The following is a 25,841-nucleotide window of genomic DNA, read 5'->3' on the forward strand; positions in this document are numbered from 1 at the left end:
AACTAACTGTGATAACAAATCTTGTGTCACACACCAAGTGCTCTGTAAGCACTTATGTCTATTTGTTCTTATAAATATTTCCCTCCCTATTTTCATCCAATTGAAGCTAAGAGGAATTCACACATTGTGATTTTTGTGTTCTGAGCTGAAGCATTTTAGCTGGGCCAGCAAATTCTTTTGATGATACGTACTCTAGGTTGTTTTATTAGTTTGATACATGCCTATTCCAGGTAAACATCTTTGCCATAGCAATTCGATTTAGCAAGCAAGAAGGTATATTTTTCCCCACTATAAGTTTGCATATTTTTTAAAGAAATATGATATGCAGTTTTTTCATTGGACCAATTTGCTATTTGCAACTATTTGCATTAAAGCTGGTGTGCTTGCATCTATATATAGCACACAACTCTATGTATAGGACAATGTATTCTAGGACAATACATAAGAGATATACCACCAGAGGCACTGCTCAGTCACCTATAAATTTTCTTTATATGCTGATTTTTAAAAGTCACTCAGGTTGTATAGTAGCTGCTAAGGAAATGATGCTGTGCTCAGATCAGATACTGAGTATGGCAGAATAGTACTTAGCTAACAATATTAATGACTAAGCTATAAGGCTGCCTAATAAGTGGTTAGAGATGCTCCCCTGAATTAGAAAGACTTCTTGTTGCTGATACTCTTCAAGGGGAGATTTGTTTATCAAACAGTAATCACTTTCTTGATTGTTATTGAACTAATTATATCATATATCTTTTCCGGCATGGTTAGTGTCCCCTTCCATCTTGAAACCCAATGCAAATTTATACTGGAGAGGTAGATTTTGAAAAGGCATGACCTTTTAAGAGATCGTAACCTTTTAGAAAACCAGAATCTCCATAACCTTTTGGAGAAAAATGGAATTCACAATCATTTTAAAATCATAACCTTTTGGAAAAGTATGATCTTCCAGAGAAGAGCCAAAAATTTGTTTGAGTAAAATTTTCTCTTAAGTGGTATATATCCATATGTACTTATGCAAGGCAATTTGGCTTTTCAGGTGTTAGACTGATAACCTAGTTATCTCTGATCTATTAGAGTTTATGCCAATGCACAAAAACAGCAGTTCTTCAGAAGTGTTCCTTTCAGTGCCCAAAAATATCCACTCTCCTATAAAATATCTTGTTTTTATATCATGCTTTCAAGAGACAAAAATAAAGCTGACTTCGTTAAAAGTAACATATTTGGTTTACTTACAACTTTCATGTATTCAGCATACAAGTATATAACAGATTACGGATAGGATTTGAAGTAGTTTCTCTGTGCCGATAATACACGGCATCTTTTTTATAATCAACAGTCCAAAGTCTTAAAGCATCTCTCTGTGTTCGTGCTCCAATGGAGTCTGAGCTCTAACGCATCTCATGGCTAAAGCATTTCTGTATTATATAATGGAGTCTCAGATCTCAGCAGTTCCAGATCTGATCATGTGGTCTGCAGCTCCTCTCGCAACCTCAAGAAATCTAGAGTAAAGGGAAAGCTGCATACCAAAACATACATATACAATGCAGTAAGCAAACAGAATCATATACAAACAAATTACTAGTGGAGGCTTGAAGAAGGTTGCTATTTCCAACAGTAGAAATATATATGTAATAGCACATACAATATTACCAGTGTTTTACATTTCTAAGTCAGGAAGAAGAAGCCATACCATAAATTTTCTGGCTTCAGAGAAGAATCCTGAATTTCCTTGTTATCTATTTGTCATAAACATAACTAGAAGTGTTCCCTTTGAACCTTCAGCACCAAGTAGACAACGTCTTTATTAAATCCTCATTGAGGACTATGATTTTGATTTCTACTTACTCGTTTCCTATCCATCAATATGTTTTTGTGCACAGCATTTTCTTAGTCAATCCTCTTGTGAACTCCTTTCAGTTATACTGCTAAGAAAGATTTGCAAAATGTATGCACAAACTCAGATTATCAGGAGAAAGGCCACTAACCATGACTATCAGAGAAACTCAGGACAGCCTAAATTGTAATGGACTTAGGACTGGCAATCTCATAAGGGAAAATGCATGTAATTGCAAAAGCAAGGAATTGGCAAAAAGCAATGGAACATTAAAGCTTGTTTGTGCTCAAGGATTTCAGCAGCCTCCAATTATTCACCTGCCACCCCCACGCCCCTTGGTGTCTTTTGCTGCCTAAGCACGTACAACATCATGTTGGTTCAATACATTCTGGAATTTCACATTTGCCATAGTTTTCCCAGTAGTCTTTGAACCTGGTGGTAACTGATCCTTTCTGTTCACGTAATAGCATCTGGACTACATCCCTAAATATACTATGCATTTTCCTGGCTTCATAAAGAATATACAGAAAATGGCTACAATTGTTGGCAATGTATTGCTCTGTATTGTTTGGCGGAATGGTACATAACATATCGTAATCCTGCATTCAAAAGAAATGTTGCTATGATTCCTTGCTGTGAGTTGCATGAAATAGCATTGCAGTTATGTTTAGCGTAAATCACATTTACCTTGTAATGCAGCAAGCATCATCAATCTGACAAGACATCTGAGTTACAGGTGTTCTGGCAAAGAGGGTTTCTTTTTAAGTATTGATTAAGTTTACTACAAGTAATTTAAGAAGCATGACTGTGTTGTGTCTCTTATTCTACATCTCTGAAGAATTGTGATAGCGGTGATTCAAGTTTTTCTGAAGATTCTCCTGATCCTCACCAGGCATCAGAGTTTTTATGTGAAATGTTCATCTTTGTGGTTAAATTTACTCCATTGTTGTCAACTCAGTAGAGAAAGCTGTTAACTTGATCTTTTCATAGTACAAGTTGAGAACACCTAATTTGGAAATCCGAAATCCGAAATACTCCAAAATCCGAAATTGTTCACATGGGTGGCTAAGACAGTGACACCTTTATTATCTGATGGCTCAGTGTATGTAGACATAGTTTCATATAAAACATTATTAAAATATTTTATTAAATTACCTTCAGGAGTTGTGTATAAGGTTTATATGAGACATACATTAATTCGTTTTTAAACTTGGGTCCTATTTTCAATATATCTCAATATATATGAGATATATTGGAAACAGGACCCAAGTTGAAAAACGAATTAATGTATATCTCATATAAACCTTATACACACCTTCTGTATTTGCACACACAGGAATGAAATCCAAAACATTTCTGGTCTCAGTTTCAAATTAGAGATAGTCACTTGCAGTCTTTCATACCCTCAAAGCACCAGTTTTCAAGCCATTGTACTAAAAAGAGTGTTTGGTTCCATGAAAATGGAAAATTAAAGCCATTAAATCCTGGTCAACATCTTAAACATATTCTGTGTTCTGTGATATGCTTAGTTTAAGGACCCAAATGTACCTCAGTTTGACTATTGAGTAACTTTTGTTAATTTTAGAACTTTCATTTAAACTACTACTTTGATCGGGTAGTAAAACATATTTTGCTTTTTTAAAAAATATCCAGTAACATCTTAAAACTACACTAATCATTTCTAATAGACAGAACCATTCAAATAGACAGAATTATTCACCGAGTTCCTGAAAAAATGTATAATATGCAACATATGTGTGAAATTAGTAAACCATGATCTCAGTGGCCACTCACCAAAATAAAAATTAGAAGTTTTAATTAACGCATCAAAGTGACAATATGAATGTGTCTGCCTGTCATTCTGGAAGTAAATCAATAAAATTATGTTCATAAATTGAAAATCAGGACCAGGATGCAAGACTTTTTACAGATCAGCTCAAGTTAACATATCAACCCAACATACCAGCCTGCAAACAAGATCATGTTTGGTGCCCTATGTATTTAGGCGGGGAAACTTATTATGGTTTTATAGAAAGTGCTAAACTGAACTGTAAAATGCTAGTTACAAAATGTAATGAAGTGTATAAATTTCTCCCTTTTTTATTCCATTCTGGTGAATCAAGAGAGATTTCTTCCACATTAGCAAAACTGGAAGTTTAGGTAACCAAGTATGTAGCAAAGAAACTAAGTCCCTAAGCCAGGGGTCCCCAAACTTTTAAAACTGGGGGCCAGTTCACGATCCCACAGACCGTTGGAGGGCCGGACTATAGTTGTCCAGGTGACCACTAAACAATAATAATAATAATAATAATAATAATAATAATAATAATAATAATAATGATGATGATGATGATGATGATGATGATGATGATGATGATGATGATGATGTGGTGATTGGCACATTGGGTGCTGTGCCAAAAGATCTCAGCCAGCATTTGGAAACAATAGACATTGACAAAATTACGATCTGCCAACTGCAAAAGGCCACCCTACTGGGATCTGCACGCATCATCCGAAAATACATCACACAGTCCTAGACACTTGGGAAGTGTTTGACTTGTGATTTTGTGATACGAAATCCAGCATATCTATCTTGTTTGCTGTGTCATAGAATAAAATAATATAATAATAATAATAATAATAATAATAATAATAATAATAATAATAATAATAATAATAATAATAATACAGTAGAGCCCCCACCCTGGTAGCATTCAGAAAGAGCTTGAAAACCTGGCTCTTTACTCAGGCTTTTAGTTAAAGATTGCTCATCCCCATAGCAATCTGTATCTGTGACCATTCCTGTACACTTTTTACCTATGTCCACTTGATAAAGACACAGGGTCTATTCCCATCCCAATTTGCACTTCCAAGAATTTGCAGCTCTTTATCAGTCACCTCGTGTTTACAATATTTACATGGTGCACCTTACCCAGTCTACTTTTATAACCTCTCCATTTTAATCCATGTTTTAATTAGCTCTTGTCATTTGTTTTTACTGGCTAATGTTTAAATTTTTATAATTGTGCATGTTTTTTGTCTATTGTTGTGTTTTATATTGCTATTGTTTTTATTCGGGCTTGGCCCCATGTAAGCCGCCCTGAGTCCCCTTTGGGGAGATAGAGGCGGGGTATAATAATAAAGTTATTATTATTATTATTATTATTATTATCCAACACTCGCTTATCCAACGTTCTGGATTATCCAACGCATATTTGTAGTCAATGTTTTCAATACATCGTGATATTTTGGTGCTAAATTCGTAAATACAGTAATTACAACATAACATTACTGCGTATTGAACTGCTTTTTCTGTCAAATTTGTTGTATAACATGATGTTTTGATGCTTAATTTGTAAAATCATAACCTAATTTCATGTTTAATAGGCTTTTCCTTATTGCCTCCTTATTATCCAACATATTCGCTTATCCAACATTCTGCCGGCCTGTTTATGTTGGATAAGTGAGACTCTACTGTAATAATAATAATAATAATAATAATAATAATAATAATAATAATAATAATAATAAAAAAGAGGGTTGGAAGAGACACCTTTGGCCATTTAGCCCAACCCCCTTCTGCCTTTGTGCCATGGGGGCTGGATAAATAGCTTTGATGGGCTGCATCATACACATGTGGCCCACGGGCCGTAGTTTGGAGACCCCTGCCCTAAGCTATAGAAAGGGAAACATATGACCTCAGAAGCCATACTGTGTCTCTCTTGCATTAGTTCAAACAGTTTACAAGTCTGAACATCACCCCTTATTTCAGAGGCACTGAAATGTTCTATATGTAAAAGAGAGACTATATTGTTGTTTGGTCTCAAAGCTGAATAACTGGATGTGGGCCAGAGGTGAAACTTCTGTTCATGACTCTAGTCCTTTTAAATATAAATTTAGATTTTGTTTCCAGAAAAGGCTAACATAAAATCTGCAAAGAAACATAAAAACAAGAATACAAACCATTAAACGAAAGACAAAGACAAAAAAATAGAAATATATTTTTCTAATATTAAAACACACTGCTACTACAACCAGTAAGATTTACATAGTCTTCCTAGTGGTTTTATTTCCTCAATTTCCACATGCATTCAAAGCAAACCCATTAACACTCCCTTTCCCATAAGATGATGTAAGTATTAATGTTTTTTTTCTTTTCTTAATGGTGGAGGAAAATTGAGGAAACAAAACCACCAGGTAGAAAATGCCATCTCCAAGGGAGAAGAGGGGTCAGTGTGGTAACCTCAGCAACTATCCCCACTCCCTTGGGATGGTCACTGTGATGCGTCCCGCACTATCACCTGCTGTGCTCCAACCAGTGTGGGCTACCTATGTAGCCACTTGAATCCTGATCCCAAAGAACCCAATGGCTAAAGGGGCCTCAGGTGTCAACTATGACATGGGTGAGGAGCTGGGCCTGGAAAAGGGCCTGCTCTGCCAGTTCATCCACTCCCCAGTTTACAACCTTTTCCCCAGATCAGCAGTTTTTGAGAGCAACTTCATCCAGGTAACCAAGAAGGGGAGATGGGTGGACATCAACAACGTGCCCACTGTTGTGACTATGGGGGTGACCTCCACAGACCCCTGCCTCCCATTGCCCAATGTCCTGCTGATGGCCAAGCGGCGGCGGCCCCACAGAAGAGAGGACCCCAAGCGACCCACCCTCGAGCTCACGAGGATGCTGCCCCTGCGCTACCTGCGCCTGTCAGTCCAGAGCTCCAGACAGCGCACCCTGCGCTTCCAGATGATGACTCGTAGTGACTTCTTCCTGCAGCTGCACCCCAATCACCCCAGCATCGTCTTTGCCCTCTGGACCCGGCTGGTCAACATCCTTGAGCACGGCCTCTCCATCACCACCAAGGACCCTGCCATCCGCATCCGGCACAGCCTTGTTCCCAGCAGGCCCTGTAGCAGCAGCTCCTCTGATGAGGGCATGGTGAAGATCATCAGTAAAGAAATGTCAGGCGTCGTCTCCCAGATTTCGGAAAAAATAGAAAAGGAAAAGGAAATACAGAGAAGGATGTCCTTCCAGAAAGAGGAGGAGGAAATGTCTGCTTTATCCAATGACCTGAGAATGCTCTTCTATGACATGCCTCGGCCGCTGGTGTGTGCCAAGTGCAAGGGCCGCCTGCCCAGGAGCCACCTGCGGAGGAGCGCTAGTGAAGAGGCTGCCACCGACTCAGAACCTAACCTCCTGCCCTGGACCGACAGGCACAGCTATGGCCTCTGGCAGCAGGAGACCCCCGGCTGGCTCCAGCCCCTCTGTCGCCTCAGCAGTCTGGCTGCCGCTGGAGGAAAGTAACATCTATGTGCGCCTCACTTCCACCATTTGCCAGGGCTTGGCTACCTGGTGTCCCAAAGAGGTTGGCTGGAAGCACCAGTCTGCAAAGAGAATAGAGCAGAGAATATTAAATGTACCAAGATGGACACTGTTCAAGTCGTGGCCACGATTCTGTTTGGGGGGGGGGGGGTTGCATGCATTTCTTAGCCAAAGTGGGCGAAGTGTGGCCCTTGGATCTCTCCAGACACACACACCCCATTTTAATAAAGGCTGTGTCCTTCATCCATAAGATGATACTCTTGTTTAAAAAAAAAAACTATAGTGAAGGTTTGATTCCATCTTTGCTGAAGAAGCACAATAAATAAGTAGCAGTTTTTCTTTAAACTGATTAGAGATGTCTCCTTAATCAACATTGCGGGTTTTGTGTGCTTTCCTCCTACGTAACTGTGAAGCCAACAGGAAATTGAAAGTTACCTGGGAAGGCCAAGAGCTCAAACACTGTTGCCTTCCTAAATATCTCGGTGTCACCTTAGATCAAACACTAACATTTAGGAAACACTGTATGAACAATTGAACACCAAGCACAAAGTAGCTGCACCAGTAATATCCTGCGGGAACTTACTAGTAGCTCCTGGGGTGCAGATTCAAAATTAATAAGAATATCAGTCCTGACTTCGTTTTACTCAGCTGCTGAGTATGCCTGCCCTGTTTTGCACAAGTCTGCCCCAAGTGATGCAGGTGAATATAGCACTGTATGAAACATGCATAATAATCACAGGATGTCTCAAACCTGTTGATAAACTCTATAAGCTAGCTGGCATCTTGTGCAACTGTGTAGCAGAACAAACAACTCCACATCTGTATGCTTGCCCACAATGTCCAGCTTCATGCACAGAGGAAGAATTGTTTAAAGCTACAGACTATTTATTTATTTATTTATTTATTTATTTATTTAAAACATATGTATTCTATCCTTCTCACCCTGAAGGGGACTCAGGGCGGAGCACAACATATATATGGCAAACATTCAATCCCGGAACATAAAATAAACCATAACTGATTTTAGTGTTTATGTATCTTCACACAATGCTGTCACTGTTTTCTGTTTTTGGTCCAAAATTATTTAATCGCTTGTGTTCCCAATTTTTTATTGTTTATTCAGTGCTTTTGACACAAAATAAAAAATATTGCAAGTAAGTTGGATGTTTGTAACTCGGACTGCCTGTAATTTGATGTCTTGTGACCCAAGATATTAATGGAAGTGAATTGCTTTTTTAGTGTAGTTAAAAGAAATGAACATGTGTGGGGGTGTTAGTGCAGAATATTCACAATTTATTAAGGAATTTCCCAGATTGCTTCAGTTATTTTCAATGGATGTGTTAGGACTTGACAGTGAGCATACCTCTGTGGTGTTATCTCCATGACAAGCCATTCCATGCATGAACAAGCACTAGTCCCTAGTTACTCTTCAGGCTACATTATTCACTGTCTGCCTTCCTAGAAAGGATGGATGTGGTATGACTAGTGTGGGGATAAGCCTTCAATTTATTCTCCAGCCAGAGTAATTTAGAGCATATTTCCCAAATAGGTTATTCACTTCCAGGACAAAGTTTGTATTGCACCTGCTGGAAATTAGAGTTTTGTATGGCTTGTGCTACATTTGTGTCTTTACTGCTGTGTTAGAAATAAATCATTTGTTTGTGTGGCAGAGGATTATGCCATAAGGCCAAAAAAAAAAACCTACATTGTCAGTAAACATCAGGATTGAGACTGTGGAATGTTTGATCAATTGCAGTTCTTTTATCACCTTTCTAGATCATCCTTCCATGTACTCATTTTAACATAAATATACAGTGGACCCTTGGCATCCGCTGACATTTGGTTGCAGAACCAGCTGAGGATAACAAAATCTATAGATGCTCAAATCTTACTATATACCAGTGGTTCTCAACCTGTGGGTCCCCGGTTGTTTTGGCCTACAACTCCCAGAAATCCCAACCAGTTTACCAGCTGTTAGGATTTCTGGGAGTTGAAGGCCAAAGCATCTGGGGACCCACAGGTTGAGAATCACTGCTATAAACAGTGGCATAGTAAAATGATGTTTCTTATGTAAGATAGCAAAATCGAGTTTTGCTTTTACTATTTAGGGGAGATATTGTTAAGCCGTGAATGGTTGGATCCATGAATGCAGAATCCACAGATACAGAAGGCCAATGCAATATGTTTTTGTAAATTAGCAAATTTCAGAAATGTAAAAGGATATAAAATACTATTTGCTATTGTCCTGACATAAAGAAATATTGTATTTACTGTTACAACTTGTCATTCATAGTCTGTCATTCCCAAGTATCAATTTGAACAGCCAGTAATAATTGGGTTAAACTTGTGGTACTACTCTCCATCTGGGAAACTTTGCAGTTGCTATGATCTTTTAGAGAAAGGGAAGTACAACTTTAGAGAGAGGAACAGGAAGAAGACACCTGTGGCAATTTTCTGCTTAATCCTTATACTGAATGTAATGTGTAGGTTCCTTTAACCAAAAAAGTAACTACCTGAAAAAGCAAAACTTCATTTGAAACAAAACATTTTGACTATATACATCCTGACATTGTAAATGGAAGTGTTGGTTGTCCTACTGTCTTTCAATGTATTGGGTGGGTGAGAAATTGATTTTTCTAAATTAGTGCAGCTGTTTCCTTCCCTTCCAGATTCAAAGTAAAAAGTGGGAGGAGGGGAAATAAACAATCAATAAGATTTTCCAGCTTCTTCTTAACTCAGTTTTGGTGTAGTAACATAACATACATTTGAATGTGTATTTAGTATTAAATACACATTTAGGGAGTCCCCAGTGGTGCAGGGGGTTAAACCGCTGAACTGCTGAACTTGCTGACCGAAAGGTTGGCAGTTCAAATCTGGGGAGCGGGATGAGCTCCTGCTGTTAGCCCCAGCTTCTACCAACCTAGCAGTTTGAAAACATACACATGTGAGTAGATCAATAGGAAGATAACGGCACTCCATGCAGTCATGCCGGCCACATGACCTTGGAGGCGTCTACGAACAACACCGGCTCTTCAGTTTAGAAATGGAGGTGAGCACCACCCCCAGAGTCAGACACGACTAGACTTAATGTCGGGAAAACCTTTACCTTTTTACCTTAGTATTAAAGGGTGTGTAATAACTATTTCCTTTTCAACAATTAAAACAAAGTTTTTGAAGAAAACTCTGTAAAAAAATAACTTCCAAGCTTTCTTTCGGATGTTGACTTCTGAGTATATTGGAGAAGGGAAACAGGAGTCTTTGCCAGTTCTGGTGTGATTTGTTATTCTGTGCTTAATAGAAAAAAAATGAATACATTTTTAACGTCTTTTAAAAAATTGGATTCAATTGTATTCTGTTAATTAATAAATAGACTCTGTTACCAAGGAAATCCATAGCCAGCTTCTTAGAAGAAAGGGACAGCCTGCTTGACTCTAGATGTAGCCTGTCATGTTTGCAGCATCTCAGTTGAGGCTGGAATTTTGTCATTGCAAAATCACATTTCCCAGCCATGAGGTTCATAAAGACTTTGAACATTTTCTTTAAAAAAACACACACACACACAGTGCACATTTTTCCTTTCATAACCTTGTGGCTTTGGGAGAAGAGAAGAAAACTACCTCCAAAGCGCAGTTCAACAAGGTGAGCGCTGAAGGAGAGATAATGTGTGCTCTCCAGCAGAGCTGCTGCAATCTTCAGCTTGCACATAGCCATGTTGGGTGTAAAGTGCAAATGCAGATACTATTGGAACATGGTCTGTTGTTTATGCTGTTTATTTCTTCACGTTCCCAAATGCCTTGTCGGTTGCTCTTTACACCTCTTTTTGTTTTTGTATGACTGCTGGATCTTAATGGCCATCAGCTCAGTCTGTTTGAGATTTGAGAGGACCCTATAGAGTAACAGAAGGTTCTGCTGCATTAGAAGCCTGGCACTTCAGTTCTTACTGCCTTCTGTCCCCATCCTGCCTCCCTGTGTCCAAAATTTCAAGAAGCTATGAATGAGGTTTATCTATGTGTGTCCTGGGAATCCCAAGAGATGCTACATTGGTTGTCCTGCATTGTTTTTACAGCCATGAAAGTTATTACAGGCTAGCTCAAAATCGCAAAATAATTTATCATGAAGGTGCTCCAGTTATGGTGACTAAGAATAATTTTTCACCCCTGAACACACTGGGAGTTTTTATTTTTCTGAGATTTCAAGAAGGGTGTATCACTATGAAGGTGCTATTCACTCATGTCAGCTTATTTAATTGAATCAAATATTTTCACTTCTAACACTATACATGTGAAGGATCTTGAGCTCAAATGTTCTCCATTTCTTGTCAGATTGGTAATTTAATGGATTTTTCATTTCTGTCTGAAAGGTAACTCCTCAAAGTTGTTGTTTTTCTGGATGGTATCCATCCTAATAAATTGTAAGTGGGGAGGGGATTTCATACTGGATTAACAGGCACCAAAATGGGTCCTTCTCTGGCATGCTTATAACTATACAGTAGTGTCATGGCAGTTTTGAAGGCTAGTTCAACTATCACCTTTTGACTCCTTCTGCTCTCTTGCTCTCTCTCTTAGTTCTTAAATTCTTTGTTTCCTAGGCAACTGTAAATGCCCGTCCCCAGCGCATCCTTGACACTGCATCCCTAACACAGTCTGCCCCAGCCAGTCCAACAAATAAAGGCATGCACATACACCAAGTGGGGTAAGTTGCCTAAACTGTATGTCTCCTGTTGTGCTGTCATGGCTTTGAGCCTAAGGATCTATCCACATGGATTTCGTAAGGGTATCATCCTCATGTATCTTGTTTAAGATAGAGTAATAAATTGTGCCAGGTTTGGTTCCGATTCATTGTCTGTGAAGTTCACAGTGCTCCTTGGATGTAAGTGAATGATTTACAACTTCCATCGTCCAGCATTAGTTCAATCCCCCCCCCCCAATAAAAACAACTCCTCTGGTATTTTATGTTGGTTATTGGGGGGGGGGGGGTGTCTGTGTGCCGAGTTTGGTCCAGATCCATCACTGGTGGGGTTCTCTCTGGATGTGGTAGGACTACAACTCCCATTATCCTGGGTCAGTGCCTCTCAAATACTACCAATATTTTGTTATTGTGTCATTATGGGTACTCACTGGATGTGGGCGCCACATACAAACACAAATACATACATGCATAAAAATGTATTTTCACTTTTATTATAGACTAGCTTGGGGTCCCGGCGGTGCCCGGGTTATTAGTAGACGGCATTGAGTTGTTTGGGGATGTGAGGAAATATCACTTAAGTTTGGTCCAGATCTGTCATCAGCTGGGTTCAGTGCTGTCTGTATAAGGGTGAACTACAACTCCCGGAGCCAAAGATCAATCACCCCAAAACCATGCCTGTATGCACAGTTCGGCATGATAGGGCTGTGTGCCAAGTTTGGTCCAGATCCGAAGTCGGCTGGGTTTAGTGCTAACTATATAAGGGTGAACTACAACTCCCAGAGCCAAAGGAGAATCACCCCGAAACCCTGCCTGTATGCTCAGTTGGACATGATGAGGCAGTGTGCCAAGTTTGGTCCAGATCCAAAGTTGGCTGGGTTCAGTGCTGTCTATATAAGGGTGAACTATAACTCCCAGAGCCAAAGGACCTAGCAACCCGAAAGATAGTTGCATCTATCAAGTAGGAAATAAGGTACCACTTATAAAATGGGGAGGCAAATCTAACTAATTTATGACGTTGGAATGAGGAAGTGCCGTCACAGTGGATGATCTCTCGGTTCTATGTGTTTATGTATATAATGTGATCCGCCCTGAGTCCCCTTCGGGGCGAGAAGGGCGGAATATAAATACTGCAAATAAATAAATAAATAAATAAATAATGTTGCCTAAGTACCTGATGTTGCCTGGGTTCATTTGGTAAGGATATATATTAGAAATATGCATTTTTTGATTTTGGATTTTAAGAATAAAGCTATTAGAAAATGCATAACCATATAAACAGAACCATTTATATACAGTAGAGTCTCACTTATCCAACATAAACGGGCCAGCAGAATGTTGGATAAGCGAATATGTTGGATAATAAGGAGGCATTAAGGAAAAGCCTATTAATCATCAAATTAGGTTATGATTTTACAAATGAAGCACCAAAACATCATGTTAGACAACAAATTTGGCAGAATAAGTAGTTTAATATGCAGTAATGCTATGTAGTAATTACTGTATTTATGAATTTAGCACCAAAATATCATGATATATTGAAAACATTGACTACAAAAATGTGTTGGATAATCCAGAACGTTGGATAAGCGAGTGTTGGATAAGTGAGACTCTACTGTATATATAAACAGATCACATTATATACATATAGGGCAAACATTCAGTGCCCATATACACACAGAACCGAGATAGACACAGACGCAGAGGCAATTGAACCTTCTCCTGAGGGGATGTTAAATTCTGGCCACAGGGGAGAACAGCTGCTTCATCATCCACTGTGACGGCACTTCCTCATTCCAACGTTGTAAATTAGTTAAATTTGCCTCCCCACTTTATAAGTGGTACCTTATTTCCTACTTGATGTGGTGCTACTTCCATCAGCCCAAGATCAACCTATTTACGTACTGCTGCCTGACCTTGTTGAAGGAGAGTGCTGTATCCAAAAGACCCAGGCAAAAGCTGCCCTGTTTGGAACAGGGAAGATGGCCGGCTCTTTTGCGGCCTAGCACAATGGAGCCAGGCTGCAAGGCCTGAAACGTGTTAGCAAAATGATCAAAGGAGGCTTGGATTGGGGCTTTGGGGGCTAGAAGTGTTCATAAGCATATCGTTAAAAAGATAATAATGTTCTCTGCTGTCTTTTGAGGAAAGTAGGGCCTTACAAAGAAGTTGAAAGCTGAGGCAAGATGGCATCCTCCTTTTGGGACATCAGCATGGGGCCAGCCTGGAAGGCCTTAAACATGTCAGCAGAGGGGCCAAAGGGGGCCATCCGTTGTCAGTGGGTTCATGGGTCGTAGGGGTTATGTGTGTCAAGTTTGGTCCAGGTCCGGCCTTTCTGGTGGTGGCAGTGATGTTTTGGATTACCAAAGTGTAGGCTGAAAGCTGTTAACTGTCCCAAAGCTAGCATCGTTCTGAGGAGAGAAGTAAGCCGAACGAAGCCAGTTGGTAGTAGTTTTTCCCTCAGCGATCCCAGTGGCCTATGAAAGTGGCGGCCAATCACAAAAGTGGCATATTCCGCCAGGCCAATCAAAACGCGAACACATATTCCGCCAAGCCAATCAAAACGCTGATACATATTCCGCCAGGCCAATCAAAACGTTGATACATATTCCGCCAGGCCAATCAAAACGCTGATACATACTCGCATACAAATATTCACTTTTATTATATACTAGCTTGGGGACCCGGCGGTGCCCGGGTTATTTGAGAACTGAATTGTTTGCCTTTGTTCCAAGTTTAGTCTCGATCCAGTGTCAGTTGGCTTTAGTTGGTATGGGTGAACTACAACTCCCATATGCAAGTCCATGGTCGATCCCCCTCCAAACAGCTTCAGGATGTAAAGCAGGTCATGGGGACTCGATGTGTCAAGTTTGGTCTTGATCAGACATTGGTGAGGGTCGCAGTGGTCTGGGGAAGTGAGTGAAGGTACTGTCAATCCCATCATCCATGGTCTGTTGCTCCCTCAAATGATAGGAGGATGTAAAGTGGGCCACATTGCACCTATATGTCAAGTTTGGTACAGTTTCATCATTCATGGGCATCACAGTGGCCTGTGGGAGGTGAATTGGATGAAGGTACTGCAAATCCCATCGTCTTTGGTCCATCCTCCCCCAAACTGCTGCAACATATAAAGTGTGTCATTTGGGATATATATACCAGATTTGGTTCAGTTCTGTCATATGTAGCAGTTGCTGTGGTCTCAAGAAGCGAGTGAAGGTACTGCATGTCCCATCTGTGTGCCAAGTTTGGTCCAGTTCCGTCACTGATGGGCATCGCAGTGGTCTGTGGGAATTGTAGCGATTGAAAGTACTACATATCCCATCACCCATGGTCCATCATCCTGCAAACGGCACCAGGACATAAAGCGCATCATGGGGTAGGCTCTCTGGAATTGTGAGAGTTGGAGTCCAAAACACCTGGAGGGCCCAAGTTGGCCCGTGCCTGGTTTAAAGGCTTCCATACAATCCTAGAGTTAGAAGGGGTGCCCATCTAGTTGAACCCCCTTCTGCCATAGAGGAAGACACCATCCAAGCCCTCCTGACAGATGGCCATCCAGTCACAAATACGATTGGGAGATAGATAGAGTCCTAGATTTGAAAGGGGTCTCTGAAGGTCATCCAGTCCAGCCCCATCTGCCACAAAGGAAGAGTCCATTCAAGCCCTCCTGACAGAAGGTCATTCCAACCATACATACCATTGAGACATTTATTTATTTATGTATTTATTTAATTCTGATATTTCTCCCCCGCCTTTCTGCAATGGACCCAAAGTGGCTTGCAAGGTCATTAAGCCACGTGCTAACATCCACCATATAAATAAAACATAAAAGTAACATCAAGCAATAGTAGTATAAATAAGAAATAGCAGGGTTCAGTGGGGGCAGGTGAACTACAACTCCCATATGCAAGTCCATCATCCATGGTCCATCCCACTCCAAACAGGGCCCGGATGTAGAGTAGGCCATGGAGACTGTATGTGTCAAGCCTGCAGAGCCGGCCCAAGATAATTTTCAAGTGTAAGCGAATAGAAATTTTGGTGCCCCCCCCCCCCCCCACACACACACACACCAAACCACATGAACGGGCCAGCAGAGCATTGGATAAGCAAAAATGTTGGATAATATGAAGGCCAAGTGTGAATAACTCCAGTTGATCACCTTGATTAGCATAGAATAGCCTTGCTAGACATGGTTATGGTTATTGAGCATTATTCCTAGCAGTGCAATAATTGAGGACTTTTTAAGTATTGACCACTGGACTGATTCTGGACTATGATTTTGAACTTATGTGGTTGTAATTGTTGTTTTTAGTAGTTTTTGTTTTAATGTTTGAGTTTAATTGTCATTATATTATTGGAATTTGTATGTCAGCCATCGAATTGTTGCCAGTTGTGAGGCCACCCTGAGTCCTCTTCGGGTGAGAAGGGCGGGACAGAAGTATGGGAAATAAATAAATAAATAAATAGTAAAAAAAAGGACAGTAAAAAAAGGACAATAAAAAAGAACACTCAAAAACAGGGGAATTCCAAACATGAAACAATCAGGGCCAGCTAACACCTCTCAACAAAGATATACAAACCCCACTTGCTTAGTTTCCAACAGACCTCACAACCTCTGAGGATGCCTGCCATTGACTGCCATAGATGTGGCCCTCCTCTGGACACTTTCCAGCATTATTTGGCAGAGAAGGAGAAAGAATTTGGGCCCTTCCACACAGCTCTATAACCCAGGATATCAAGGCAGGATAACCCACATTACCTGCTTTGAACTGGATTGTCTGAATCCTTACTGCCATATATCCCAGTTCAAAGCAGGTAATGTGGGTTATTTGTTTGAAGCCATTCTTCCATGTTCTAGTCTCCAAGGCAGAAGACAACAAGCTTGCTCCTCCCTATGACTGCCTCTCACATAATTATACATGATGAGGAAATTCCCAGCTTGATTTCGTCCCCGCAGGCTATATGATTATGTGGGATGCAGGACTTCTTTGGGGTCAGAAACACCATTTCCCGCCAAAGGGAAGGGGATGGGGTCTCAGAAACATAATGAGGCAACATAACACATGGGCAAGTAGGAACACATAGACAGAAACACTGAGCTTTTAGGGCAATTTTATATACATGAGAGATGTAGTTTCCCAAAGTACCCTAGCAAGCCAGACTCCTTGGCACATAAATCCTGGGGGACTCTAAAGAGAGGGATGAAGGAAGGAATGTCCCTAAGTTTGGGAAGGCACGGGGCCAGGATGGCCCCGATAGAGGGAAAAGATGAACTGATTGCAAGAGAGAGAATAAGTATAAGTTCCGAATTGCTATTGTTACAGGGCAGTCGGTGGCTCCCAGAGAGAACACACCACACTCAGAACCAGGAGGCTGCGAGTTTGAATCCCGCTCAGGGACAAAAATGTCAAAATCAGTTGGAAATGTTTTGCCAGAGAAGGCAAGGCTTGACAGCTCGATTTATTTATTTACTACATTTATATGCTGCCCTTCTCACCCCAAAGGGGACTCAGAGCAGCTTACAAATTACATTCACATACAATACATTATATTATTAGCATAGTAAAATAATAGTATTAAATTACTATATTGTACTAAATCATTACATTGTAATATTATTAGTAATATTACATTTAATATATAATATATAATTAAAATTATTAAATTGTATTATTATCAGTATTATATCATAATAAATAAATAAATAAATAAAGTTTTATTATTATTATTCTTAGAAGATAAAGGGAAAAGATGAACTGATTGCAAGAGAGAGAATAAGTATAAGTTCCGAATTGCTATTGTTACAGGGCAGTCGGTGGCTCCCAGAGAGAGTACACCACACTCAGAACCAGGAGGCTGCGAGTTCGAATCCCACTCAGGGACAAAAATGTCAAAATCAGCTGGAAAAAGGCACGGAGGGTACGGGGCGCATGGAGAGCTGCCAAGGCACATGTTTTGCCCGAGAGCGCCCCCCGTCGATGTGCGCCCAACTCCGAGGCGTAATTGGCGTCCCATGTTGGACCGGCCCTGCAAGCCTGTTAGAGTGAGTAGGCCAAAGCCTGCTCTGTGGTAGTTTTTTGCCTCAGTAAAAACTGGGGGGGGGGGGGGGGGAGTAAACGATCCTTAAAACGAAAGAATAAAAAGATAGTCATTATTTTCTCTTTAGTCTGCTGTGAATAGTATTTACGTACTGCCGCCTTACCTTGTTGAAGGAGAGTGCTGTATCCAAAAGACACAGGCAAAAGCTGCTCTGTTTGGAACCATGTGGAACAGGGAAGATGGCTGCCTCTTTTGCGGCCTAGCACAATGGAGCCAGGCTGCAAGGCCTGAAACGTGTTAGCAAAATGATCAAAGTAGGCTTGGATTGGGGCTTTGGGGGCTAGAAGTGTTCATAGGCATATCGTTAAAAAGATAATAACAATGTTCTCTGCTGCCTTTTGAGGAAAGTAGGGCCTTACAAAGAAGTTGAAAGCTGAGGCAAGATGGCATCCTCCTTTTCGGCCTAGCAGCGAGGGGCCAGCCTGGAAGGCCTTAAACATGTCAGCAGAGGGGCCAAAGGAGGCCATCCGTTGTCAGTGGGTTCATGGGGTTGTGTGTGTCAAGTTTGGTCCAGGTCCGGCCTTTCTGGTGGTGGCAGTGGTGTTTTGGATTACCAAAGTGTAGGTCGAAAGCTGTTAACTGTCCCAAAGCTAGCTTCGTTCTGAGGAGAGAAGTAGGCCGAACGAAGCCAGTTGGTAGTAGTTTTTCCCTCAGCGATCCCAGTGGCCTATGAAAGTGGCGGCCAATCAGAAAGCTGGCACATTCCGCCCAGCCAATCAGAAAGCTGATCCATATTCCGCCAGGCCAATCAAAACGCGAGCACATACACCGCCCGACCAATCAAAACGCTGATACAAACATACAAACATTCACTTTTATTATATATATATAGATATATAGATATAGATATAGATAAAAGTGCTCTTGTACAACTTTTATAATGAAGTGTTCAGCAACTCAGAAATGTCCCATTGCATTGCCTTTGACATATTCCACATAAGACATTTTGAAATTTCCTACTCAAAGATCAGACAAAACGGGGCCTATACAGTGTTGCTATAATTCATTGTCAGGGACCATCATGAAGAGAAATGAATCTGTAAGGAAAAGATGAGCTCAACCTGAGATGTCTTACTTTGCATGGAATAATACACTGGGGACGAATTGCACCATCAGCTCCTTAGACTCCAGTCATTAAAAAGCTGCTCTTCAGACATTACAAAATGCCTTCATTTTTTTCTAACAAGTTGAATAACCTGCATATTGAACAGGATGATGAAATAAAACAGATTAGATGACTGACTTGCAAGACATGACTGTCAAGAGAAGAAAATTCTATTTTCGACAGTCAGGTAATCTACAGAAAAGGAAAATATCAAAATTAAAACTAGTAGCAACTCTTGCAATTGGTTCTAAAATGCGGAAAGTTCTGTATTTACACATTGCAATACAAAACAATAAAGTTTTTTTTTATTTCTGTATACAGGTAATACCACTAAAGTGGTAGGAGTTAATTGTCATTTAAAAACAGAATTATTAACGGCCAACAAAGTAGCAAATTTCCTAAGGGCAACTAGTATGCTGACTGCATCAGCTTAAGGCCAGAAGCTTAATGGTTTGCCCACACTACAGTAGGCCTATTGCATCAAGTGCTGTGTAATAAATCAACAGGTAAAACAATCCAATTCATCCAATGCAACAGCTTTTAATCGGTACTAGCAGTAAGATTCATTTGTATCTCCTCAACAAGAGAATATTTGATGTTGCCATATTTTTCCTCGTATTTCCTTTTACTTTCCTTTTACTAGAGGGTCACCACCAACCACTAGCACCAGTAGCTCCAGTTTGACCAATGATGTGACAAAGCAGCCTGTCAGCCGGGATATCTCCTCTGTAAGACCTGCAAATGTGGGTAATGTGGGAGTGCAATACACACCTCACTCCCACCAGTTTCCTAGAACAAGGAAAATGTTTGACAAGGGTCCAGACCAGGTAAGATTGTCTTTCTAGAAGCCCTTTCAGCATGTACCATGTCCCATTGAACATGCATTCCTGAAATACTGTTCTTTGTTTTGATATATCCCCCATTTCCTGGTTTAGCATGTATTGTGTCTTTATTTATTTATTTATTTATTTATTTATTTTATTTGCAGTATTTATATTCCGCCCTTCTCACCCCGAAGGGGACTCAGGGCGGATCACATTACACATATAAGGCAAACATTCAATGCCTAAACAGAGAACAGAGATACATTTATTTGCTTGCTTGTTAGTTTTCCTGCTTTGGAAGAAAAAAATGTCATTAACATCCAATTAAAAGACTTTAAAAACACATGTATGCTTGAAGCGCAAGCTATCTACAGGACTGTTTTCTCTCACATGAGCCTGTCTGAGTTTTGAAATCTTCAGAGAATTCTTCCTGTCATTCCTGAAGCAGATTTGTTGGGGAGATGAAAGAGGACTTTCCCAAAGATTGGTATCAGATGTTTTGCTCCCCAACAATGATTTGTTTATTATTTGTATAAATAGTTCTGTGTTTCTGCCCTGCCTACAAGGGCTCCCAAAGTGATGAGCAAATAGTAACTAATTAAAATAATACTTATATAAAATATTTTTTAAAACACATTAAAATACCCTTGTTCTTTCAAAACTCTTGAAACAACCCTAGAATCTAGTCTTAAAAATAGATGAAACAGCAGTTTCAAACACAGAATGCTATGTGGAACAGTACTGGTTTGGGTGCCAGTTTATCCTATATACTGGTGTATAAGTTATTAACCTCATGTGAAGGTCAGGTTTTGGGACCAAAATTATAAATTTTAATATGAGCTTTGGATCACACAAGGGTCATTCAGCAGAGAGAGGAAAGCACCAGCGATCTCTCAGGAGGCCAGCTGCCCCTGGCCACTGCTGCCCTTTTTTCACCCAAGCATTCAGCATGTCTTTCACAACTATACTCCTCTGAGTTAAGTTGTGAAAGACGTGCTGAAGGGGATGGTTCTTTTTTATGTAAGTTATGGTGTAGTATTCACTTTTATCAAAAAATAGACATCCCGTTTTCTGAGTAGAGTGGTGAAATGTGAGCACTTACTTAGTCCATCCCCAAAGGATCTAAGAGAAACACCAGACTTCTCTGTCCTTCCCAACATAGCACTTCTTCTGGGCCTTTTGAGTGTCTTGGTGGGAAAATGGTGGCAGTGACACCTTTTTGGTACTTTCCCTCAAAGAACGCTGATAGAGTAGAAGAGGTCAGTGCTTCTTTTAGGTTCTTCCAGTACGGACTAAGCTCTCACCATTCTAGTCAGAGAAGGGGATGCTTTCTTTCTTGGTAAGAGTTAAAATACTGTCAACCCAGGTTTTGGGGGTTGGTTTTTGAACTAAAATCTCTAGATGTATGCACAAATATATACAGCAATTTCCTGTTACCACCAACCTTCTCTGAAGATATCAAACTCTGCATAGCTTGTCTGGGAGGAAGTTGCCTTTCAGATATCCTAACTCCAAATTGTTTAAGGCTCTGTTGATCAACACCAGCATCTTGAATTGAGTTTGAAGGCAAGCTGGAGGCCAGTGCAGACAATATACAGACAATACAGTGATAATTCATGCTTGATTAGCATTCTTGTATCATTTTCATGTACAGTAGATGCTCAGGAAACTGGCATCCATGGGGATTGGTAGATGCAAAATAAATGTAATTTCTGATTGCCTAATACTATACCATACCATAAACTCTGTATTGGCTTGATATTAATATGGAAATACAGCAATTAAAATCAAATAAAGACAAACTTAACTTAATGTAACACTGTTTTACTGTGTTTACTTTTTTCTTAAAGTATTATTTCTTCTATTTTTTGTGGTTGTGTGAATTCTAGTTAACTCAGAGCTTATTATAATTCCAATTCAAAGTGGTTGAGCTATATCAACTTACTCATAAGGCATATTAGTTTGCCAGTGAAATATGGCTATTGTCATACTTAACTTCACAAATGCTATATTGTTTTCTTCTGTGAAATCTTTTTCCCCGATAACATTTCTTGTTTGATAACATATTGTGGTTCATGAAATGCCAACCACTTGACATACTAGCCATGCAAGTTTTCTAACTGAATATACACTTATGGTGCTTCACTTCCTCCTGAATAGACAGCGGATGATGCTGATGATAATGTCGGACACAAAAACTTCATGTCAACAACAATGCAAACAGGGTTTTGTGATTGGAGTGCCAAGTACTTTGCGCAGCCAGTGATGAAGGTACGGTTTGTTTTTCTTCTTAAACATCTTCTGAATCATGACAATATATTATGTTTGATGAGCAGATTGATCTTGCATATACTGCCTAAGTATACATGCCCACTCCTCATTCATGGTGCAAGGGTCACTTCATAAAAAAAGGCACAAGAGTGGCTTCTCAAACAAGATCCCAACCACTGCCACCATTAAATGTGGGACACCCTTCCCAAAGCCCTTTACATTTAGGCTAAGGGAATCTTTTTATTAATATCCCACACCTTTGCCACGCCTTTTTAATATGGGATCTCTCAAATCCCACGATGGCAGGGGGCAATCCTTCTTTCAGGATCCCAGCCACTGCCAGCTATAAAACTTGAGTCTGTGCGTGTGCATGTATGAGAGGATGTGACACTGAGGGGAAGTATGTGAGACGAATCTTCCGCTGACTCTAAGTATAGCAATTCACCACTCAGGAACACTGTCTTTATTAAAAACAAAGAATTATTTATTTATGGTTTCTTTAAAGCTTAACTTGTTGCGAAGGTTTACTTCTTCAGTTTCATTTGTACATAATATAGATAATATCTTTCATTCCTTAACATCAACCAATTGACTGAAACTTTGTCTCAACAGTATTCCTTTTCCTCAGCTCTATCTCACTGGAAACCTAAACCTGACTTCAAACATCTTCTTTCTAGCTCACCGGCTAGATAACTTCACTAACTGAACTCCAGACATCTTCTTCCTAGCTCATCGGCTAGAGAACTTCACTAACTGACTCAACACTTTTTAAAACATTCCCTCCTTTTTCATCCAGCTAGCTCCGCCCCTTTCGTGCTAGCTTCAAAATAGTTACATTTCTACAGAAGCAGCTACGTTACCATGGTGACACATAGCCAATCATCAGTAGCTAACTCCTGCCCACCTTTATCACTGAATCAACATTAAATAACATAGACAAAAATCACCAATAAAATAAGGCTTTCAGTTACACATGGTCTCCTCTTTCTGCGGTATCCATTTTACTTCCAAGGCTGAACACTGAATTATAAAAATGGTTAATGTTTCTTTCTAGAAGCCTGGCATACAGAGGATAAATTATACAAGTATCATTCATAAAATTCCTGATAATTGCATCTTTGTATTGTCTTAAAAATTTTTGAGGTACCCAAATTTTTTGGAGGTACAGTAGAGTCTCACTTATCCAACATTTGCTTATCCAACATTCTGGATTATCCAGTGTAGTTGACCTCCTGCCCGGATTGACAGCTGTTTCTCTAGGCCAGGGGTCCCCAAACTAAGGCCCGGGCCCAGATGCGGCCCATCGAAGCTATTTATCCGGCCCCCACGGCACAAGGGCAGAAGGGGGGTTGGGCTAAATGACCCAAGGAGTCTCTTCTTCTCTTCCAACCCTCTTTATTATTATTATTATTATTATTATTATTATTAATATTATTATTAAACATTGAGGTTGGGTGGCCATCTGTCAGGGGTGCTTTGCTTGTGCTTTCACTGCACAAGGGCAGAAGGGGATTGGACTAAATGGCCCAAGAGGTCTCTTCCAACCCACTTTGTTGTTGTTGTTGTTGTTGTTGTTGTTAATTATTATTGCTTGGTGGCCAACTATAGTCCAGCCCTCTGTGATGACTCATGGGCCTTGTAGTCCTGTTCCTAGTACTATTGTGGCAGACGAAGAGGAAGACATGGGGTTTTCGCCGGTTCAGCAAGAGCCGGAGTCTCTTCACCTGCAGGATGTTGATGTTTGCCCTCAAGAATTCAGCCAAACAGGCCTTGGGCAGAACTCCCCCCCCTTTTCCAGGAGAGAAAATTATTCTAAAGATAGAGGAGTCAGGGAGGCTAATCGGAGAAGCCTGAGAATCGCTGCCAAACAAATGGCTGATTAGGTCTGCTTCCCTTGGGAAATTCTAAGGAGTCATGCATCTGGACAGAGTTCGGTTTCGCTTCTCGTTCTCTAGGGAAAGAGTTCTGTTGGCGGGAAAACGAGACCCAATATAGGTGTTTGGCGCGAGGGATTCTTTGCGGAGTCAATTGATCAGCTTGAGGAGAGAGATCGTGTGTGGACTTCGTAATCCCAGTTCCTTGCTTCCCGGATCAAGCTTCAAGCCTTGCCCTGTCTCACGGTTTTACCACGGACTCTGTTTCATGCTTCATGTTTGCCTCGTCTTCAGTCACGGATCTAGCCAAGAATCAAGTTTATTTCCAGCCTTGTTGTCAAGCTTCATTGGACTTTAAAGACTCTGTTATTTCCCCACACTATTGCTTGGCAAAGTGTGTGTTTCGGTCAAGTGGATTAAAACTTTGAACTCTAATATCTTATATTGGACAATACATTTCTGGACTATATTTGACCTCATATGAAAGGTCTGCTTCTGAACTATATTCTTGACTTGTTTTTATTGATTTTATATATTTCTTAAATAAAGATATTAGATAGAGACTGGCCTCTGTGTAAGGTTATTGGTGCTCTGCAGCCAGGGTCCTGACAGTTTGACTCCGCCACCTTAAGCACCAAACAACCTAAGGCCAGAATGTCTACAGGAACCGGAGCGGAGGTTCAACCACCCAGTTACACCATTTCCCAAGATGAATTCAGTCGAATCCGGGACACACTCCGAACGCAGGAGGGAGAAATACGGGGCTTGAAGGAACGCGGAGCCCGTCTCCCTGCCCTAGCGCTACCAACCAAGTTTTCTGGAGAAGCCTCCAAGGTTCATGTTTTCCGTCGCCAGTGCCAGGCGTACTTAGAAGCCCGCCAAGCCGAGTTTCCCCAAGAAGATGTCAAAGTGGCGTGGATCTACAGTCTCCTAGATGGGCCTGCGGCCACTTGGGCGACAGCGCTATATGATGCGGGTTCCACGCATCTAAGCACCACGCAAAATTTCTTGAACCACCTTAGAAAGACTTGGGGGATCGAGGACGACGAGGAGGCGGCCGGCCATAAACTCCGGCGTCTCTTCCAAGGGGACAGGCTGTTGTCCCGGTACATAGCCGAGTTCCGGGTGCTGGCTCAGAGCACTGGCTGGAACGATATAGCCCTTAGAGGACAGTTTCGCGAGGGCCTCAACATCGAGATGCAGGAAGAAATCTCTAAGGTGGATCCCCCAGGGACTCTTGAGAGACTCATCAACCAGTGTTTACGAGCTGAAGCCCTGCTTGCCAACAAGAAACAGTGGCTCCGAGGCCAGAGTGGAAGAGCCGGAGTGAAACCCCCTGCTTCTGCCAGTGTTCAGCCACGTCCAGTATGGAGATCCCCACCGCCAGCCCCAAACCCCATGGAAAGCGAGGAGGAGCTGATGCAGTTGGGCAATGTGCGCCCCAGACTAGATGTTGCCGAAAAGGCCCGCCGCCAACGTTTGAATCTGTGTTGGTACTGCGGGAATGGGGGCCACTTCGCCAGAGAATGTCCAGCCAAAAAGAAGCCCGCCTGGCGGCGGCGTCCTCCGCAGAGCCGGAGGCGGCCGAGGCGGCTGGAGCAAAGCCGGCGGGGGAAGCCAGCGACCGGGCGTAGAGAGGCTCGCCAACCCGGTCAAAAACCCCACTCAAGATCCGCAAACTGGGGTCCTATTTCTTCTGGTGGTCACGCTGTGGTCAGTGAAAAAAGGACCCGTCATGATCCATGCCATGATAGACTCAGGGGCAACAAACAATTTCATCGATAGAGAGTATGCCGACTCTCTGGGATTACAATATCATGATTTCAAGAAT

The 25,841-nt window shown here is 41.1% G+C and overlaps 2 protein-coding genes across 6 annotated transcripts in view; both read left to right on the plus strand.

The window, feature by feature from the left end:
• Positions 1-25,841, plus strand: part of rptor (regulatory associated protein of MTOR complex 1) — a 460,420-nt gene that overhangs the window by 353,768 nt on the left and 80,811 nt on the right. For all 5 annotated transcript variants that reach the window (XM_062970816.1, XM_062970817.1, XM_062970818.1 and 2 more), the window contains 3 exons: positions 11,746-11,849; positions 19,685-19,868; positions 22,026-22,136. In XM_062970816.1, the coding sequence (XP_062826886.1) occupies positions 11,746-11,849; positions 19,685-19,868; positions 22,026-22,136 (399 nt within the window). The remainder of the gene's footprint in view (positions 1-11,745; positions 11,850-19,684; positions 19,869-22,025; positions 22,137-25,841) is intronic.
• Positions 4,527-7,502, plus strand: LOC103277814 (Golgi-associated RAB2 interactor protein 1B-like). The gene has a single exon (XM_008104336.3). The coding sequence runs from the start codon at positions 6,204-6,206 to the stop codon at positions 7,137-7,139; it is 936 nt and encodes a 311-aa protein (XP_008102543.2). The 5' UTR covers positions 4,527-6,203; the 3' UTR covers positions 7,140-7,502.

This window comes from Anolis carolinensis, chromosome 2 (genome assembly GCF_035594765.1).
Source record: "Anolis carolinensis isolate JA03-04 chromosome 2, rAnoCar3.1.pri, whole genome shotgun sequence".
Lineage (NCBI taxonomy): Eukaryota > Metazoa > Chordata > Lepidosauria > Squamata > Dactyloidae > Anolis > Anolis carolinensis.

Bases quoted from the DNA above. Each gene is read 5' to 3' on its own strand.
- LOC103277814 (XM_008104336.3), top strand. From the start codon at position 6,204: ATGGCTAAAGGGGCCTCAGGTGTCAACTATGACATGGGTGAGGAGCTG.